Source organism: Dromaius novaehollandiae, chromosome 12, assembly GCF_036370855.1.
Source record: "Dromaius novaehollandiae isolate bDroNov1 chromosome 12, bDroNov1.hap1, whole genome shotgun sequence".
Lineage (NCBI taxonomy): Eukaryota > Metazoa > Chordata > Aves > Casuariiformes > Dromaiidae > Dromaius > Dromaius novaehollandiae.
This window is the reverse complement of record NC_088109.1, coordinates 2006536-2027871: the sequence shown is the minus strand read 5'-3', so window position 1 is coordinate 2027871 and position 21336 is coordinate 2006536. Positions and strand designations below refer to the sequence as shown.

At 38.7% G+C, this 21336-nt stretch overlaps 1 protein-coding gene across 2 annotated transcripts in view; it reads left to right on the top strand.

The window, feature by feature from the left end:
• Window positions 1–21336, top strand: part of DOCK3 (dedicator of cytokinesis 3) — a 211020-nt gene that overhangs the window by 142737 nt on the left and 46947 nt on the right. Inside the window, exons 16-27 of one of the 2 annotated variants that reach the window (XM_026106615.2) lie at window positions 365–527; window positions 1039–1145; window positions 1876–2047; window positions 2473–2570; window positions 4535–4618; window positions 4944–5044; window positions 5651–5732; window positions 10622–10792; window positions 14522–14714; window positions 16752–16879; window positions 17840–17944; window positions 20039–20137. In XM_026106615.2, coding sequence (XP_025962400.2) covers window positions 365–527; window positions 1039–1145; window positions 1876–2047; window positions 2473–2570; window positions 4535–4618; window positions 4944–5044; window positions 5651–5732; window positions 10622–10792; window positions 14522–14714; window positions 16752–16879; window positions 17840–17944; window positions 20039–20137 — 1503 coding nt within the window. Of the gene's footprint in view, window positions 1–364; window positions 528–1038; window positions 1146–1875; window positions 2048–2472; window positions 2571–4534; window positions 4619–4943; window positions 5045–5650; window positions 5733–10621; window positions 10793–14521; window positions 14715–16751; window positions 16880–17839; window positions 17987–20038; window positions 20138–21336 lie in introns of both variants that reach the window. The other variant, XM_026106614.2, reaches the window with a different exon arrangement.

The window sequence follows — 21336 nt, the reverse complement described above, 5'->3', positions numbered from 1 at the left end:
AATCTAATTAAATGGTATTTTCAGAGGAGCCCAATGTGACAAATGATGAGTCTATTCAGTCCATTTTTTTAATAGTACTCACCTGTTTATTGAATATATCCTGTGCTTGATGGAAAACTAATAATGGAGAGCAAACAAATTCAAGTTCAATTCACTCAGTAGCACAGGTCCCATAGCTCATCCTTTGACCCAGAAAACAGTCTCTTCAAAAATTTCAGATTTCATTGCGTCTGAGTTGCTTCTGACTCTCCCTTTGTGTCTACAGAAAGATATGAATTATATAAAGGTTATCACAGTGTAATAAAGTGACTCATATGTAGTGATGTGATGTCTTTTAGTCTTAAATTGTGTTCTTTTGTTCCAGGACTGCATCAGCCTGGGCTCAGGAGAGCCGAGCAGGAGCGCATATCACTCTTTTGTCCTTTACCACAATAACAGCCCTCGCTGGGGGGAGATCATCAAGTTACCCATCCCCATAGACAGGTTTCGTGGGTCTCATCTCCGGTTCGAGTTCAGACATTGCTCCAGTGAGTGCAAAACACATCCAGAAGGAGTGTTAGAAGGCTAACGGCTTTCCATTGTCGGTTAATAGTTGGATGGGGTTGCTACTGGGAAGGGGAGAAGGGTGCAACTGTGAAGCACAGTGAAAGTGCAATGTTAATGATCCTGCAGTGTTAATTAGCCTGCTGCTATAGTTATAAAACAGCATAGAAATATTAAAAACTTCGTGAACAGTCAGTGCAGAGGGAAGCAGTTTGCAGGCGTTCTCCCCTGCTGTTCTTTGCTGTGTTTTTCCTGTAGCATATTTTCTTTACAGCATATGCATTTTATATTTTATTATGGTCAGCCTGTGCATATTTGTTTTGAGGCTTTTTGGTCACTTGCATAGAATTAGACATAGTACGTTATATCTCATTTCTTATGTGGACTGTATGCTTTTTGGTAAGCATGCAGAGAAGTTAATGAATAAGCTTGTGGCATGTATGGGCAGACAGAATATATACAAACATAATTCCTTATTTCTATCTCTTGCTGCAGCAAAAGACAAGGGGGAAAAGAAGCTCTTCGGTTTTGCATTCACTCCATTAATGAGAGATGACGGCACTACCTTGTCAGATGACATTCATGAGCTTTATGTTTATAAGGTACCAATTCTCAAGTTATCTCATAATTGTTCAAACATGCGCTGCAGCCTTTTCAATCCACTTACATCCCTACTTCAGTTTAAATAAGATAATGTAATGCCATTTATTTTTTCTTTTTCCTCATTGGAAAAATGAGAGATGGATTAATAATAGTTTAAAAATTCTGTAAATTCCAAATCATATGACTAGATATGGATACATTTTTTTTACTCTAGATACAGCTCACCATTTCCCCTCAGATTATGATGGTTTATCTTCTGTCATTCCTGTCTGTTTTGAATTCAGGCACACTAGTGTTTATGAGCATTCAGCAGTTTCATCAGCCTATGGTACTGTGTACCTTTATGCTATAAAATCATGATGTTTTGCCCCAAAATTTCAAATCCAGCATCTTATGATGCTATAGCTCGGCAATGCTGTAGCAGGGTGGGGTTTTTTCTTCCTGCTGATTTAGCTCAGTTTTTTCTTCAGTGTGACTTTCAGATAGCAACACTAAATTGTACAGCTGAAAGATCCCAAAAGTTTTCAGGAATCAATGGCTAGGAGACCACGTTTTCTAAAGCTGGGTCTGTTTTATGCACGTACTGGCCCTGAAGGTGATAAGGCCAGCTTTCTCTCAAAAGTGTTTTTGTGCACCCAGGAGATCTGTTAGGCACTTGCTATCAAGGCATGCATGTGGAATGAAATAAGTTGTCTAGGTAAAATTCCCCTTCCTTTCCTGTGTCTGCAGTGTGATGAGAACAGCACATTTAATAATCACGCACTGTACCTGGGGCTGCCTTGCTGCAAAGAGGACTACAATGGCTGCCCCAACATCCCTTCCAGTCTCATTTTCCAACGCAGCACCAAAGAGACCTTCTCAGTCTCCACGCAGCTTTCTTCTACCAAACTGACCCAGAATGGTAAGCAGCCGATCCGTCAGAATTGCCGAAGGTAACAGGGAATATGAAGAAGAGAGTTAAGATGTGTGCTTGTGCTCTCCCTCTGTTATTCTACTAAAATGCTTCTTTGTTTTGGTGATATGGATGCATTTCTTTACTAACACCTTATATTGAAATAAGCAGAATTATTTTTGGAAGAAATAAGGATATTGACAAATGGAGGAGAAATAACAGCTATTTCTGTAAATGCAAACAAAAGGTAATATGTTAAAGCGATATGGAAATTGAAACTCTGAATTATTTCATGTACTGGCTAAGCTTGTACTCTACATCTGTCCTACTGAATCTCAAGTATTTTGGCTGTGTTATTGCCCATCTCTGTTACCTTCTTGATATTGGCTTAACAGTATATCTTGAGTGCACCTTTCTCTTTCACTGTTCTGTAGTGGATTTGCTTGCCCTCCTGAAATGGAAAGCTTACCCAGATCGTGTGATGGATATCCTAGGAAGACTGAGACACGTCAGTGGCGAGGAAATTGTTAAGGTACTAAGTCAAATAACAGTCTTTGGCTGTATCTATGGTTAGCATGCCAATTCACATCTGCAGTGCACTTCTGAATATTCCCTCTCACTGTGCTTTGATTCACACTGAAATCTCAGAGTGTATGAATTGGGATTTTTTTCAGATGAAAGTGAGCAGGAAGATAAAGTAATGGATATTCCGTCTTTGGGATCAGAATAGAGCTAGTCCAAAGTAAAATTCCCTCACACACAGGTACCATGAGCATCGGGGTCCTCAGCACCAGTTGTTCCACTCTGTAGATGCACATGTATTGAGCTGCCGTGCTTGCTGATGCAGGCATAGCCTCTATTAGTGGTGTTTCATGCAGCTGTATCTGTTTCAACAGTATTTTCTGAAGGACTTTCTCTGAAATTGGGGAAGTTGGTCATTTCTAGAGAGAGGGAAATAGACCTGACTCAGAAAACCTGGCTTTTTCAACCAGGTAGTAGAGCTGCTCTATATTTCTATTTTGCAAAAGTGTTCTAAACCTTCTGCATAGAATAAAAACAAATGCAAAAACTTTGAAAGTTGACTTTTGCTCAGAAGGCCAATGGACCATCCTGCAAACCCATTTTACTGTTCCGGCATTGTGAGATGGAGCTGTTGCCAAGCGCACCAATTGCTCTCTGACTTATCTAACCTATTAGGAATCTGTCTCCTAGCTGATAATTTCGTCATATATTGTAGTCACGGTTGCTCTGTATGCCAGTCCTTTATGTGACCCAAACTTCCTTATCTCAAAGGAACCTCAGAATACATTTGAATACTTGTGGTCTTGGCAAAAACAGTGTGTTCCAGATGCAAAGGCAACAGCAGCAATCCCTCAGACAATTTTAGGAGATAAAAGGAGATAAACATGTAACAGCAAGCAAACAAACTGAACAAAAATTCCATCACTTGATTGGTTATTTATGATTACAGCCACTTCATTGCAACTCATGTGAATGCTGCCATATCATGAATTTTAACCTTCATGATAATTTTTGTAACAGTAGCACAGGAGGAAACTGTCCCCTGTATTTGAATCTTTCACGAATTTCGTATTTTGTACACTTGGTTTGTAAGGCAGTACTAATACCTGATTTTTGTGGGAAAAAACATAGATTATTCCAAGGGGAAAGATAATAGATTCTCTCCCCAGACTGGCTGCTGTTTGTCATTGGGATAAGAAGAATGGAATGGAATAATTCAGACAAAAGAGATTTGTTCTGTCCTTTCAGGGCTTCATAAATTGTTTTATTTCTTGTTTCCCACGTTAGAAATGTAGTTAGAATGGATTACAAAATCTTGATGACAGAATCAGCAGTTGACTTCATCTTCAACGTTCATCTTCACAGTGATCCTTTCTGAGGACTGTGCTTTCAGGACAGAAAGTCACTGAATGATCAGCATTCAGTAAGCTGCAGGGGTGCAGATGAAAGAAACAGTTGGCAATATGTAGTTTGAATCAATTAATGCCTGTTACAAACCCTCTACTTTCTGTCATGTAGCAAAAGCTTTTCACATTAAACATAATTTGGAGCACCATGTTAATGTGCTTCCATGTCTTATATTTGGTGAAGAACAGTATCTGTCATACTACTACGATACGAGAATGGAAGTAAGATGTTTTGTCACTGTTAGGCAAAACTTTTGGTCAGCTCAGAAACTGGGAAAGGAACACTCAAGTCCATTATATATTTACAAACCATACATAGGGTGCAGATTTTTTGTTGCTCTTTTTCTGACATTTTATTTTAAGAATATTCTTTGCAAAGAGAAAAATTCTTCTTACTAAAAAACAAATAAAAATCTGTCACATCATACAGATGAACCAGAAATGGTTTGTCCCTGGAAAATATTTCACATTCACGTTCCAGCTGTATGACAGGTTTCAAGGGAGGGGGAATAATCCAGCTTTGGAGTATAATTGCATTTGAAACTCTTGCTTATTCTTGTCATTTTAGTTCCTACAAGATATTCTCGACACGTTGTTTGTAGTTTTGGATGACAACACAGAAAAGTATGGGCTGCTGGTCTTTCAGTCTTTGGTAAGCTGCTGAATTGTCACTTTCCTTTATCGTATTTTTAATTTCTTAGTGCCGTTTCACCAGTATTTTACTTCCATGAAGTATGAAATATTCCACTCTATCCAGCCTAATGTTTTTTATAATAATCTACAACCAGCGGATATAAGGAGAACAATATTTGCCATCCCTTGGGAGAAGGGAACAATAACATCTACTAACACAGCTATTGACTGTTTATAGAAACTCGTGAATCTTATTGTTCCTTAGCTTGCGTAGCTTGGTTATAGAACCCTAGTGACTGTGTGCAATTTGTGTTAGTAGGGGTTCACTTTTTCATCTCCCGCAGGTGTTCATCATAAATCTGCTGCGTGACAGCAAGTATTTTCATTTTCGACCTGTGATGGACACTTACATTCAGAAGCACTTTGCAGGAGCACTGGCTTACAAGTAGGTTATCTTTATCCATCACTTCAAGACATAGTATTGTCAAGCTTTCAAATGGTGTGACCATCGGAGTCATAACTGTTATGTTAGCAGAGGTTTTCAAAAGCAGAACTATCCAGATGAAAGTTTTCCAGTGCAGTTTCAGAGAAAAGCTGCTGAATATTACCTGCTGCTAAGAGTGAGCAGACTTTGGATTTTATCTGGGCTTTCTCTGAATTTATTTTCTTTGTGATTTCAGTTTCCAAAAACTGCTTGCTTAGAGATCTGAAACTTCTTAGCAAAAAGAAAAAATGAGTATGTTTTGGTTTTGGAATGATACTGCCTGCCCTTATCAAAGCTCTCTCTTTATCAACATCTTTTTGATGTTCTCTCAGAGTTTTTCATGATCAAAGTCAATTACAGAGAAGAAATCTTTTCCAGTTTTGAAATTTAAATAAATGTATATGTTATGCAAATTCAGTAGCTAATACAGTTATAGCTAATCATTGAAATGGAGTGAAATAAGACTCCAGCTTATAGAATTCTCCCTAAAACCAAAACATTTGTTGCTTGACTAATTTTAAAATGGTGCTGAAGGTTTCTCTTTTTTTCACTGTGTATTATATTCAGAGAATTGATCCGATGTTTGAAGTGGTACATGGACCGCTCAGCTGAGCTTGTACGACAAGACCACATCCAGGAAGCAATGAGAGTATGTATTCAATGGAAGCGCTTGTGTGTTTATTACATCTGTGACTACAAAAGCTCTGGAGAAGCTATAAATAAAATTAAGTGTAGTCTGGCACTCACTTTCTACTTTTTTAAGTTATTATATTTTTTAAAAAATAATTAATTTTAAGTGGTTTTTTTGGCCAAAATTCTAATTCTGGGGTGAGATTCACTCTTGAGCAGAAAAAAATGGAAGAACTATGTCTTCTTAAGTCCTATTGGAGCCATATTGAAGACTTACTTGGGTCTTGCATGGAGTATATATGCTCTGGCCATATATATTTCATCTATACCTTGCACTTCAAGAAGCAATATTTTAAATATAGTAAGCACAGCTGCTGGCTATCAAAGATATGCTTTTCATTTCTGGCTGTGACACAGCTTCATTGTATCATTGGTTGAAGTCCTGGAGCATTCTAAGAAGCAGATAAATGAGCCTTCAACTGCATGGGGATTTTACCAGCTATCATTGCACAGGACATGAATCACTGTTCCATGCCAAGAGTATGATCTTGCGGGAAGACACAGCTTTTCAATGGCATGTGAAACCAAGGGGATATTTTTGGTGATATTACAGTGAATTCAAAGAATGAATAGAGTATTATTTTTACTATAGATAATTGTAAAACAAAAAGGTATTGCATAAATACATAAACACAAGATTCCAAACCTGCAGGAATTTTGTTTTTCTTTGAGTGACTGTCCATATGTACCTTCTTACTGTGCATAGGTTTATGCCCAAGCATTCGAGACTGGGGACTTTTAGAACTAGTAGTAGTGGCAGGGATTTGCCCTCTTTTTTCCCAGTTTTCCACATGTTCGTTTTGTCTTTGTCTTTTGTAGATATTCACATACTTAGAAACTTCTTTTTTTGTAATGCCTTTCAGCTACAGATTCATAGGCGATGAAAAAAAAATGGGCCAAAGATGTCTTTTCAAGAAATTCTGCTGGAACCTCAACTTTCTCGTCCTGTCTGTTTTCATCCTCATCCTTCCTTATTTGGGAAGGATTTTTATTACTCCCCATCTTGAAAACCTTGAACACATTTTCTGAGTCGTGCCAGGCAGGGAAACTGGTTATTGAGAGATTCAGAATTATGTTCTCAGCCTGTGCTCTGAGCCTGGGGATTCTTCAAAATTATTCTCTTCACTCTGGATTTCAGAAAGAAATGTCTGTCTTGCTTTTAAGACCAGTCTGTCTCTGAACTTGTTCTTAATTATCTCATTTAGAAATAATTATCTCATTTGCCGATTTATGTTTTCTATAGTCTCCCCTTTTCTGAGAGCCTTCAGGAACACCAGAACATTGCTGAGGTAACTATAATAGCTCCACCTTGGTCAGCCTGCTTTTCAGATTTGCACCTTTTCTTATTGTGTGTGTTTTGGACTTTGCCTCAGGTCTTGTATCTGCTTTCACAGGACTCGGTTGGTACCTTCACTTGAATCTTTGCACATTTTATTTTACGACTGCATGTTAGAGCAGTAGTAAGAAGTAAGCTTCTTGAGCTTGAAGCATGTATGCTGTTTTCTGGAAGAAACATCATCAGTAGGAGGCAGAAGTTTGCTAGCTGCACTTGAATGGTTAAGTGGATCAGCTTTTCCATGCAGTGTTTGAATAAAGTCTGTTATCCCTGCAAGAGGCCCTCTCCTTATGCTCATAGGCTACTGTGTGTATTTTAGTTTGGTGAAGGTGCAGCTTGCAAAGGACAAATAAAATGAGACCTTCTTTTTCCAGTTGAAATTCTAGTTCCTCATTGGGATTTTGACCTGATGTTGATGTCTTGTTTGAGGCTTTCCTTTGTGACTGTGTCCACATAGTCATTTCTTCATTTTTTGATGAAGGTGACCTTTTGAAGATGACTTTTATTCACTTAGGCTAGGAAGGTGAAGGAGATTCAGATCTATAGAGCTAATCCTCTTTTTACACTCATTCTTCTTGAATAAGGTTACCAGCTGTACATACCCAAGATTCTTTCCTAACATAATCTTGGAGTTTCTTGGGTTAGGAAATTAATCTGTGTTTCTTCTAAGCACATTTATCCAAGGTAGATTCACCAGTTCATACTCTGAACATCAGGTGCAGTTTGTCTTTTGTTCTAATTGAACAGACTCTTCGTTGCTGTGGCAGAGGAGTCCAGATGTTCAGTTGTACTGTCCACAAGACGCACCACTGGATGTGCTATGAACATCCTGCAGTAAAACCATCAAATATTGTCTGGGCATGCTCCATGAATGCTCAAGTGACTTTAGACATGTCTCTGAAGAGCATCTCTTAATTCTGCTGGGACGTTGCAGCTGACCATGAATTTGTGCAAGTTCAGATGTGCTTCTTCTGTATTCACAGAATGAACATGCATATGGACAGTCACTCAGAGAAGAAAGGAAGGTCACTCGTCGGTAACTGGTAATTCTTAGAGATGTGTTATCTATATACACGTTCCTTACTCCCTGTCTCTCTCTCTTGGAGTACGCTGGGAAAATTTAGAGACTCAGGTTTTTCTTGTGATGGCACCATGAGCCTTTAGATTTCGGGTCACAAGTGATTGGTGCGTGGCACACCTCTCATGTCAACATGTGCACAGACTACATTTTAAGGAACTTTTTTCATTTAGATACCAAATTCCCTTTTGCATCTCTGTGTTTTTATATCATGGCCAAACAGAAGGCTCAAATTTTAATTCAGTGCCCTTCTGCATCTTTAAGGGCCTGTATGCATCGTATCTGCGATTGTGTGAGTATTAAGACAAAAAGTTAGTCTAACTAGTGATTGCACTAATAGGGCTTGGTTTGTGTTTTTACCATCTCAACCATATATTTGCAAACACTCTTCACTTCAGTTAACTGCTTTTAAGAGTTCATTCTAGACAACTATTTAGGTTGTCTGTGCTAAGGATATAGTGCGTCTTTGAAAGCGTGTCATTTCTCTTTCAACAGAGAATTACAGAATTTCATACATAAATTGCCTGATTCATTGCAAAATGTAATCTTTGCTTTAAAGTTGTTTCCTTTAATGATAGAATTATGGTTGTCTGTATCAAAACCATAAAACAGCTTGTACCTGTGCTTGACTTGTTGTATTGCTGTTAGCAGCAAAGATGCTAACCTTAAAGAGCGGAGTATTGTGAACCAGTTCACCTTTGTCTGGAAACTGTCTGGGAATATAAACTGTTATTTCCTGTTGAAGTTTTTTGGTGAAAGGAATCTTCACTGGGAGATGTTTTACTGGAGAAGTGTAGATAATGTATGGTCAGATTACCAAAGCTGCCATCATTTCTCAAAAAATGGCTTTAAATATCAGTGGAATTTTGAAAGCTAAGATGGGTTTACAAGGAATTTCACGTTCCCATTTTTTGTCCTTAAAGCTGTAGAGTTTTAAAACTTGGGCTGTAACATAGCGTATTCATGCATTGTGTGGTGGTTCAATGAGGGCTGGTTTATGGATGTAAAAATACATCATGAGGGCAAAAGTTGTCATCACAATTCAGTTTCAACTTCCAAACAGTGAAGCAGAGAAGGAACACTTTTCAGCCAATGCAGTGGAAGATTACTAATGTTTCTGTGTAAATGATGGTTCTTGGCACTTCAGCCTGTTGTTTGTTTCCTGAGCTGAATTATGATGATACCATCAAACTATACATCATGTCATCCCTTAATCCTGCCTTAACGACATCTCACTTTAAACATTAAGGGAAAGAGTAAAGTCTAAAGAGCTCTGATGTGAAGTACATTTCAATATTGACTGCTGTGTATTCCAAATGATCAGAAAGGCCGTGGTGCTATGTGGGATATTACATTGCTATAATAGCCATTTCTATGTCTCTGAGGACCTTTGATTATGATAGGCTGGCAAGCGTGGTAAACGCTGCATAGGACAATATTTATTTCTTCACTGACACTGCTGCCAAATATATTAATAATCAAATAATAGTCAAATGATGGTGATATATTAAAATGTCTCATGTAGACTGGAGGTCTGAATAACACCGTTTACAAAATGTTGGTTAAAGATGTTTAGATTGCAAATTCAGACTTCTAGACATTATAGACATAGAGCAAATTTGCTTTCCACTACAAAGCGATCCACTTTGGCAGTCCTTCAGGACTTCAGCAGCTATCACACATTTTATAATGGTGTTAAATGCCGTCTTCTGTGGAGGCTATTCTCCTGCTGCTGGGTGCGCTCCAAGTTTCCTATCTGAGGATAAAAAAGAAAGAATCTTTAACTTACCTAGCTGGAAGTAAAAAGATACCCATTTACTATAGTACAACTGCTCCTTGCTACTGTTACGGGCTTCCAGAGGGCTTCACATGCGGCTCTTGTCGTCTTCTGTTTCTGCATCTGCATCTATTTCTGTTTGTACATGTTGTTGCAAGAAATAAAGGGAGATGTTACTATTGCGTTCATATTGAAGAGTAGATATTCCTTTTCCAGGTAAGCCTTCTCCTGTTCCACTGATTGTCCATCTGTCTTAGCTAGCTCAAGTGATTCAAGGAGAAACCCAAACGAAAACAAGGAAAATAGTTTCTCCAGAGTCTCTAAATCGTCATGCCAAATCTCTTACCTTCTCCAAGATTTTCCTCAATTTACGTAACTCAAGTTTGTCTGTTTAAGTTAAATGCATACCTTTTCTGTTAGTGGGACATATCAGTAACAAAGATTATTGGTTATGAAGAAATACTTGCCTATGAGTAGCTCTTCCTTAACTGAGTTATATAACTTACAAAACCTGTTTTTTCTTTTCTCTTTTCTAGAGCTGAAGAATTTAGTTATTAGTTGTGCACCTAGAATCTTTCCTGGTTCTCTTTAAAGCTACTTTGTTTTTCTTTCTCTCTTTCTCTCTGTCTTAATCTTCTTCCTCTCCTGCTCCTTAAGGCCTTGGAATATCTTTTCAAGTTCATTGTCCAATCTCGGATCCTTTACTCCAGAGCTACTTGCGGGATGGAGGAGGAACAGTTCCGCTCCAGCATCCAAGAGCTTTTCCAGTCCATCAGATTTGTGCTCAGCTTGGACAGCAGGAGCTCTGAGACTCTCATCTTCACACAGGTTTGTTATTTTCCACCCTTCAGTTTCATTAGCAAACCAGAAGACAGCTCTTTTCTGCACAAGTAGTATATGTGCATATGATGATTAAGTGCAGCTTAATAGAATTTTCTCTAACAAGCTAATAATAGTGAAAAATGAGACGTAGCCAGTTAATATTATTAGCCAGTAGCTCTGCACCAGCTCACAGATACAGATGAGCTGAACTGTTTATTCTCAAGGAGAAAATGACTTAATTGTCACGTCAGGATACAATTTTTGCTCTTTTTAAAAGTAAACTTTATTGTCATGTCTCTCATTAATAAGCAGGCCTTGAAGTTGGCATAAAGAAATGTTAAATCCTTAATTGTGGTCGCTGAAGTCAAGGCACAGGGTCACAGCAACATCACAGTAGAGAAGTTGAATTGACGTACTAACAAGGAGAAAAACTTCATTTCAGTATACTCTAACGTTACTGGTAGAATCATATGCAGCCTGACCACAAGCACAATGTGATACCCACACTCACATTTAATACATTATTTTCAGTGTGGCCCAGATGACTTCTGTGGGATTTCATGTGGGCTTAAGGTACTACTCAAAGAGAGTAAGGGTGTTGCTAGGTTTTGTTCCTTATTTTAAGGACCACTGTTGTAAATTATATACTTTTGTGTTTTAAGATTTTAAATAGTAATGTCAAATGCTAGGTGTATATGCCTCAGCTTAGAAAATCTCAAATGATGAGCTGCCTAGAACTTACTAGCAATAAGAGAGTGATTAGTAATCCTAAATTGTGCTAAGGTATTTGCAGATGTTTTGAACATGCTCCTAGTGTGATTTGTCAAAGACGCATTTGCTATAAAGGTCACGACAAAATAGAGTGATTCCAGTGGTTAGGGAAGCAGTCAGCAATATGATCTCTTTCTTAGATAAGGTGCTCTAAAAGATTTTGAGAACAGCTGCTCTAATCTTTGATTTAATCACCCATTAGTGGGTGTGATAAGATGTGCCAGAAATCAGTGCACACGTTTTTGCAGGCAAAGGGACAGTGAGTGGAAACAGCATCTTGTGAATGCAGGCTGTATTTATTTTTAGTTGTGGTGATCATAGGTGTGTAGAGGGAGAGTGGATTTGAGGATGGGGTTATTTTCCCTTTTCTCTTTTGCGCTCTCTCTCTTTTTTTTTTTTTTTTTTTTTTTTTTTGCTTTGCTTTGCTTTGCTTTGCTTTGCTTTGCTTTGCTTTCTCTCACTGCTCTCTGGCTTACTATCTTTACTTCAGAATTTTGTAATTTGTGAAGCTTGTCCTTGTTTAATCTTTGAAAAGTTTACTTTTTGTTTTCCCCCGTGCCACTGTGTTGCCCCTTGATCCCAATTGCCCCATAGGCCTCTCAGCCTGGAGGGCAGGTGAGCGGAGCTGGGACATGTGCCCCACAAAAATGTGGTGGTACTTCAAGGCCGACATTTAACTCTGTAAGTAATGATCCCCTAACCTGCACAAGTATTTATTAGTGGATGTTGCCAGTGACTCCCTTTTCCCTACCCCAGTCCATCTTTTTCTGCACATAAACTGGAATTTAATGTTTAACTGGCTGGTTCTTTAAGCTAGGAAATGGGGAATATTTCAGTAAATAATTGAACAGCTTAGGGCATCTACACATTGAAAAGATGGTATTAAGGGCATACCTATATACTTATATAAAACTTATATAGCTTATATACTTATATAAATCAACTTGTTCAGGAGAATCAATGCGAGTGTGTTCTAGTTCCAGAAACCTGGAGAACCTTTAAATATCTACAGGAATGCTTGAGGCCCTAGCAAAAGCAATCTTCTTCACATTTGCCCACTTATCCTGGATATTAGAGATCTCTCAGTATGGTTGTTTCCAGCAATGAGATTAAAAAGGGCTCTGTCCTTGCTTCCAGGCAATTGGTATGACACGACTAATGTTGCAGAATGTATGAGGGTCTCGTACAGAGAAGGGCCCTGCTCTGCAAGGAACTGATGACATAGTGTAACTCTTCCGCAGACAGCTCCAAAGCTCCTTGAAGAGTTTCTTGCATATCCTTAAATTACGACTGGATATCCAAAATCACTACAGAATCTCTTCTGCTTCATAGTAATAGTCAGAAATAAATTTAGGAAAACTTTAGTAAGGATTTGTTGAGCCAGTGTTGTAATTTCACTTGCATTATCCCAAAGATAAAGGTGATGAATGGATTTGCAGCTGTTGTAGCCTTCCAAGAGTACCATGAACTATTTCAAACAATTCATATTTGTTTATTTTGTTAGTACATTGTATGTACGTAGCAAGACTGGGTGGGTTTTTATGTGATCTGAATTGATTGTAACAAGGCAAGATGTTGAGAGAGATAACAAGGAAGAAGAAGAAATAGGTTAAGTTACATTCAGACTAATTTAACAGGCTCTACAGTGTTTGCTGTGTTAGTTATAAATGTAGTTTATACTTTGTTGCTAAAAGGCTATAAAATAGACATGGTTATTTGAAGGAAAAGGTCATTTGAGGAAGGGCTTGAAGAGGAAGGAAGCTGTATATTATATGGGAGTAGGAAAGATATCCGAAGTAAGTGGGAAAAGTACAGAAATGTTTATGGAATGAGAAAACAAAAAAATCTGTGAAGAAAGGTAGAGCTTGAAGCAAGTAATGATTGGGGGCAAACAGAGATCTGCTATGAGGTTTGGTAGATTTGAAGTATTGCCGCAAGTCAATGTGGTTTGGATGAAGAGTCTCTGAAAAGTGAGGTCCAAGCAGCGAGAAGGGAAGTGTGGGTGGGTGGTGGAGACACTGGGGTGGATGGGAGGAAGGTAGAGGAATCAAAACCAGGGAATACAGCAGTTCAGCAATCATAACGAAGGAAATAAGGATGGATCTTGGATAGGATGTAAAGGAAGGAAAAGAATTTTAAAACATCCTATATATTAGACATGAGTGGCAGTTGTGAGGTATGACACCAGACCTGTGGATACTGAGAATAGGGTGATGCATGGAATTTCCTATTGTTATGAAGAAGTTAGTTGAAAAAGGGTAAAATATGAGATGAAGAGCTTGATTTTTTGTTGTGTTGATCTTGTTTGTTTCTGCACTTTAAGAAACACCTCAGGGGATAGCTGAAGATTTTTGGAAATATCCCTTATTGCAAGAGTCACGTGCACTCTTACTTGCATGATGTGATGCCTCTTTCACGTGCAGTTGCACCCTATCTTTGTTTTAGAAGTGCTCTGGTAGCACATCGCAGTGCTGCTACGGTTAAGGGTCTGTCAGCATCATCTTTAAAATGTTTTGAGAAGAGTTTGAACTCTCTTATTTAGTTGCTTATTACAAGAATTTGTATTGAACTCTCTAATCAGAAGCACATTTTGCATTTTATTTAAAAAAGTAAATCAACAAAAATGGACTATTTTCTTTTCTTCTCTACCTGAAGCTTTTTCTGTCTTTAAGACATCATTTTACAAGCGATGGCCTAACACACAGCCTTTTGAAGCTTTATAGCAACTATGTGCTCATCTTATGTGGTTTAGTATTGCAACAGAGCTTGATTTTTTTTTATGCTATATTACTACTTTACTGTGAGCTTTAGCTATTACAAAACATTAACACCAGCCATAATGCACTATTTAGTAGCCTTCTGCAGACCCTTAATTCAGGTTTACTGTTGTTTCTTCGTACTTCACAGCCTTTAGATGGGGTTCCAGAATCCAGAATTTTCAGTTTCTTCCTTTGCTCTTTGCAGGCTGCTTTGCTGAACTCCTTCCCTGCTATCTTTGATGAGCTGCTACAGATGTTCACTGTGCAGGAAGTAGCAGAGTTTGTGAGGGGTACCCTGGGCAGCATGCCCAGTACCGTACATATTGGGCAATCAATGGATGTTGTTAAGCTACAGTCTATTGCACGTACTGTTGACAGCCGCCTGTTCTCTTTCTCAGGTAAGACAGCAGTTTCTGAGTCTCAGTCTTGCTGTTAGCTAAGAGCAGGAGCACTTTACACTACTTTTGCATTTGCTTTGTTGCAAACAATTGATAGCTGAATGCTAAAAATCTTGGAAATTATTTCTCCTGATGGCATCGTTGTTACATGTATTCACTGTGTGTATTTTGTTAGAAGTTTTCCTACAGTAGAAAATGTTAATAAATCTATCCTGGATAAATTTTCATTCCCAAAGGTTGATAAAAATATGTACATGAATACAGCAAGCCAATTAAAACTGTCAAATCTCACTTGATACTTAGTATTATTCTTCTACTGTTTATTACTATCATTTTCAAAGGCATGGATATGAAGAATACCTCCTTTCTGGCAAGCTTATAGTCTCAGAAGAGAAACAGAGATAAAATTACATGTGAAACCCACCACATTCTTCTAAAATGTATTTAATCTTTACATTAATAACTTAATAAATTGAGCCATACAAATATATAAGTAACTCTTTAGAATGGATTGAATGAAGAAGAGTAGAAGTTTGGGAGTTTATTTCATGCATAAAGGTCTGAATGGAAAAAGTTGTGCAGATAATAGTGGAAGATGAAAAGCACCATAGGGCTTCTCTTCCATGTAATGAGGATCTCAAGCTAGCGCACTCAGATTATTCTATTCAGTTCAAGGTGAGAACGATCATAACACAAAACCACGCTTAAACTGTCCTGTGTAATTATTTATTAACATCTGTTTAGTTTTTGTAATTTGAAATTACATTTCCTAAAATATGAGAAAGAGAGTGCAGGGAATGAGTAGATTTGTCCAAAGGTGGTTGTGACACAGGCAAGGTGTTTTATCTAACTATAGTGTTTGGAACCTAGTGGTTCAGGTATTTGTCCTTGTGGCTTCCAAATCATGGACAGATTAGCAAAACTGATGCATATTTTTAATAACCTCTCCTCTATCTCTTCTGCCTTCTTAATAAAGCCAGGTGCAACTTTACCCACAGGGTCAAGGGGCTTCCTCCACAATGATACTGGCAGTCAGTGATGCTTTTAGCTGCTGACTAGTACAATGACTTTTCACTACAGCATCAAACGCCAGAAAGCAAGCTTCAGAGCTGCAAAGCAGCTATGAATGTGTATATGCCACATTTTCCCCTCTCTTGTTCTTTCCTATGGAGGCACGACCCAATACTCAACTCGCATGTCAACCATGAAGCTCTATCTGCCTCTGAAGATGAATCCAGTGTTCAAAGCCATCTTTTGCCTGCCCACCCTACCCGCTCTTTAGGCCTTGCAATTGAAGAGAAGTCCATTCTGCTTTCTTACCTCCTATCTGGTGATGACTTGTTTTCTGTGCTATCAGGCAGTTTGCTGATGTGATGCCACTTATTTTTCCTGTTTTGGCTGCTGTTTTCTGCAGCTGCTACCTGTTCTAGAATGGTTGTTCCCAGCTTGAAGTAGAGACGCAGCCCAGCAGTGGGTGATGAAGGCATTACCATTAGGAAAAATTTCTATAAAAGCAGAAGCACATGGAGCAAAATCTGCGTCGGTACTGTCTCCCAGATATTAGAAACTCTCCCTTCTGTAATAAGGTTAAAGTTTTATAAGCCAGCTAAAAGAGAAGAATTAACAAATTTCCCAAGAGGGAAAAAATATTGAAGGAGCTCTGTTAGCTGTGATAATAGAGCCAGAAGGCATCATGAGGCGAGGAAAGGTCTGCGCAATAGATAATTCACACTATCAAGTGTCCGATATTGCAAACATCATGCGTACTGCTTTTATAAACTTTTGGAACTAGATGTGCTATTAATTAATTATATAGAGTTCTTGGAAGTGTGTTATACAAAAATCTGTACCATAGAAGTTGCACCACTTAATCAAGTATGCAGTTTATCAGTACACTGTATACACATTCTACTATAATTGGCGTCTTCTTTTAATTCCGAGTGTCCGGTTTCTCCAAAATACCAAAAGGCTGCTGATGGGGATGGTTGAAATTCAAGTCTCTTGGAAAAACCGTGATCTGATTTTTCCCTCTTTCAGAGTCCCGGCGCATCCTGCTACCTGTGGTTCTTCACCACATTCACCTTCACCTACGACAGCAGAAGGAGCTACTCATCTGCTCTGGGATCCTCAGTAGTATCTTCTCCATAATCAAGACCAGCTCTTTGGTAATCTGCTGCTTGACTTTTTAATTCCACCACTAAATCAGTCAACTGAAGACTGAGGGATTTTTATCGGTTAATGTGGGTTTTTCAAAGATCCTTTTGAAAACAAAATTCTGCTAATTTTGTGTCAGCAGGAGAACATCTGAAATGAGTGTCTGCTTTTGTGTGTGTGACTTAGAGCATTCTGGTTACACAGTGTTCTCGCTGTTAGGAGGGGGAAAAAGCATACGCATTTACCAGGTTTGACGCCCAGAACTTAGATGTCATTGGAGTTCAAAAGCCCTACACAGCTTTAGGACTTGTAGTTCCGCAAGAGACAGTAACTAGCACTTTATGATTCATGTTAAGAGAATACTCTAAAATTATCTAATCAATGAAATTACACGTACTTTCAGAAATTGCTGCAGAGTTAAACACCCAGCTTTGATTATCATAATACTCTGATATCAAATGTTAACGTGATCATTTAAAGCAATGCTCACAAACAGAGGGTGGTGAAGTGTCCTGAACTGACTCTAACGGAGGAAGTTCACGGTGCTAAATATAAATCACACCACGGAGTGTTTCCAATTACAAGTTACAGTTTTGTGTGAAAGGAATGAGAAGAAAGGTATCATGGTAACAAGCAAAATTCATGCTGCCATAAAATAAAGGCTATTGAACACAACTTGATCCTACTGTGTTCTAGAGTGTATGCAGACCTTTTTTGCTGTGACCCCGAGTGTTTGCATCAGAAAGGGAGGAGATAAGGTAGGGACAAGTACATTGGCATCCCAGCAGCGTCTCATAGCCATGAAGAATTTTATCGTTCTTCTCTGAACCTTCATTATGGAGTTCTCCGTTTCTTCTCTGCAAGTTTCTTCGAAACGAGTGTTTGTAGTGTGGCTGGCTCAGCAGAATTGCTTTGCCACTTCCATTCTCTCCACAGTCGCTAACTGTCTGTTTGCTCACCACTTGCTGTAGGAGGGAGATGTCGTGGAGGAGGTTGAGATGATGGTGGAGAGCCTCCTGGATGTGCTTTTACAAACTCTGCTTACAATCATGAGTAAATCGCAGTCTCAGGAGGCGGTAAGAGGGCAGCGTTGCCCGCAGTGCACAGCAGAAATCACTGTTAGTAACTAACAATCAGTTTCTATTTCCTGCTTCTCTAACCTTTGGTTCAGTCCCTCACCGCCACTTGCACTTCATTATCATTCTCTCTGCTGCATGACACCCCAGGGTTTTGTTTCTTTGCCTTTCAAACCACCGATCCAGTCCTTCCTCTGTGCAGTGGTGAGGCCTGCAGGAAGCAGTGGGGCCCGGGAAGCTACTGTGGATTTCCAGTCATTTTCTTGACTTGCCTTTTTCAACTTGAGGCACATGCTGACTAGGTAGTTCCTAAGGCTCCCCCTCTAAAGAGGAATCACTGGTGGCTGTGTGAGCAGCAGGCTCTGATTCCTAAGACTGAGCATACAAGAATTACCAGTGGACAAGTCCCTTCGCTTAACAGCCTGGAGAGCTTCTCCCAGTTCCACTGATTACTTTGTGCAAATGAAACACAGTGGATTTTGGAAAATAAATTAACTGATCCTAAGTCAAGTGAACTGTTGAGCTGGGTGGGAGAAGAAGGAAAAGCCACTTCTTTGTATAGACTACCAGCATAAGCTAAGGGGGAAGAGGTTTTTTCTTGGCATGCAGTGGAAAAGGAGAAACAGGATAGAATTGCTGTTCAACCTTTTTCCTTTCCTGAATTTGCCTTTTCTGTTCTAGCCTAGTCTGTTTTTGCTTGACTGAATCGCTAATGCGGCTTTTGTTAAGCTGTTGTTCGGAACATCTTTTTTGCTAGACTTACTTTCTTATCAGATGGCTGAACCTCAGAGATACTGTGGTAGACGTATACTAAGGTACCCTTCTCATGCAGGTGAAAAGGTTATTTCTTTCCATACGTTAGCTCTAATAAAATAACTAACACATGGTAGAATTCTAATAAAGAACAAGGCAGTTAGTAGTTTTCACATGTATCCTTTGATATAACACAAGAAAGATGTTAGTTTGCAAATGACCAGTAACATCTCAACTTCCTTTTGCTCCTATGATTTCACTCGGTGTTATTTATCTCATGCCACCTCACACATAAGAGCACGCCTTTTTTCCTAATGGAGGTGAACACTGTAAAGTTCACTGGAATAACATATGCCAAGGCTTCTGGGTAGATGCTTGAGCCAATTTAAAACACAAATAAAATGGAAAGGAGAGTCCCAAGTATAAAATCCCCTCATAAACATTCCTGATATATTCCTATTTCACAGCACTGTAATATGTGGAACCTTATTAGATGCTGCTTAGAAGGTAGTTTGTATATTTTCCAAATTAACTTCTCATTGCCACGGAAGAAGTAGCATTGCGCCAGGGACTGGCAGTCGGAAGACGTATTCCTGACCTTTTGCCACTGCCTTGCTCGTTATCTTGGACAGATTGCTTAACTTCTCTGTGCTTTACTTTCAGATGTGTAAAATGGGGGAGCTCACCTTTGGAAAGCACTTTGGGATACTGTGGTAACTGGTTACTGCAGGCCAAAAATGAAACTGTAGCTTGTGTAGCCTTACCCAAACTGTATTCAGAATATTGTACTGGAATACTGTTAGCATTACAGCTATGACAGCACATAACTCACTGTGCACCAGTAAGTAAAATATTTACAAGATTCCAGACACCTTACTCATCCCATGCTGCCATAGCTATTCTGTTTTCAGTATCTGAGCCAATTAGTTTAAATCATTCCAGGTATGTCTGCCTAAGCTGCAGTCACACCTTTGTTAGACATAGTATATTGTGTATCGAGTAAGTGAGAATGGGGTTAATGAGAACTGCATGCTTGGAGGGAGATTCGTTAGTGTCCATATTCATCATTTTAAATGATTTTTGTTTAGAAGACAGCATTTGTTAAAAGACCTGTTAAAATGGCATCTGTGGAAGAGCTTCTGAGAGATGTATTCCTATACTTAAGATAATTAAAGAACTGTTAACATGCAGTATTTTTAATCTCTGTGCATGTCAGCTTTCCTCTCATAGGCATTGGGGCCATTTCAGACCCCTCCCTTTATTCCTTACCCCAGGTATTGATTTTTATATGTATGAATTTTCAGATTGTCTGAACTAAAGAATTTCTGATTTGGCCAACAGGGAGAATATGTGTCCTGTCTTTTATCATTGCTTCGTCAGATGTCAGACACTCATTTCCAGCACTTACTGGACAATTTCCAAAGCAAGGATGAACTAAAGGTAGAACAGAACATCATGTTTGTACGATGATTCACTCAGAATGAGATAGCAGAGGGGAATCCTTTCTGCATTACTTTCTCTGCTAATCGTTCCCATTCTTCACTGGTATATCCTACTCATAGACCCTCCTTTTCCCTTTATAATAATAGGTGTTGTGTTATAAAGACACTGGGACCACAGCACACTGAATTGTCTTGGTAAAGAAGAGCAATTAAAGTCCCAAGAGAGATGTTACTAGGCATAAAGACATATTATCGTACCTTATAGAACATAGTCTGAGGAATAGGGTTTTTAATCCAGTGTATGTAAAGTCAGTTGCCCTGTAGCACATTACTAAACATTAAGGGTGGTTGATCTTACGCCAAAAGATAAGAATATTTCAATATTATGTATTTGGTATCCTTTCTTGGTGATGCAAAAGTTTCTAGCAGATGAATCTTTCTTGGGAAAGTAGTAGTCTTACTACTCCACTGGCTGCACCCTTCCCAAATTTGTGAACAGCAGCTTAAATCATAGCTATTCCTGAACAGAAGATGGTTGGTGAGGTGTGCAGACCTCTCCGGTGGCTCTTCTGTCACTGACATTTTGAAATTGCACATCTCAAAACAGCAGAAACCAACTTTTTATCTCAACTTCAATAGAAAAGAGCAGTATCTCAGATAGCAGCCCCTTTAAAAGGCAGACTAACTTCATAAATAAAGACAGGATTTTATACAGAATGTTACTGATTAGCATGACACTCAATAAAACAGGGACAATATGAAGAATGTAACATAGTAGGAACTTCCACTACCTTAACAAGTGAGATGGAGAAACAGTGAGAAGTACTTTCTGAACAGGCTTTCAGCTTCTAGATATTTTATATGCACATGAAAATATATGCCTAGAGAGGCTGAATGAATCAGAGGATAAATTTGGGATAATAGAATTCTTACCTCTAGGTTGCCAGATTGAATGATGCTCAGGTTGATAATGATCTGAGATTACTACCTTCAGATAACGTTTGGATTGCTCATAGGAAGATAATTTGGTAAATTAATAACATATTAATACTCATTAGACATTAAATCTAAACGATAGTTTTTGTGTCAGACAAATCAAAACATTTATGATTTAATTGAAATTTGTCCCTGTAATCATAATAACAAATAGTGTTTTATCCTTGACAGTCTAAAAGATATATTCAGGCATACCACGGA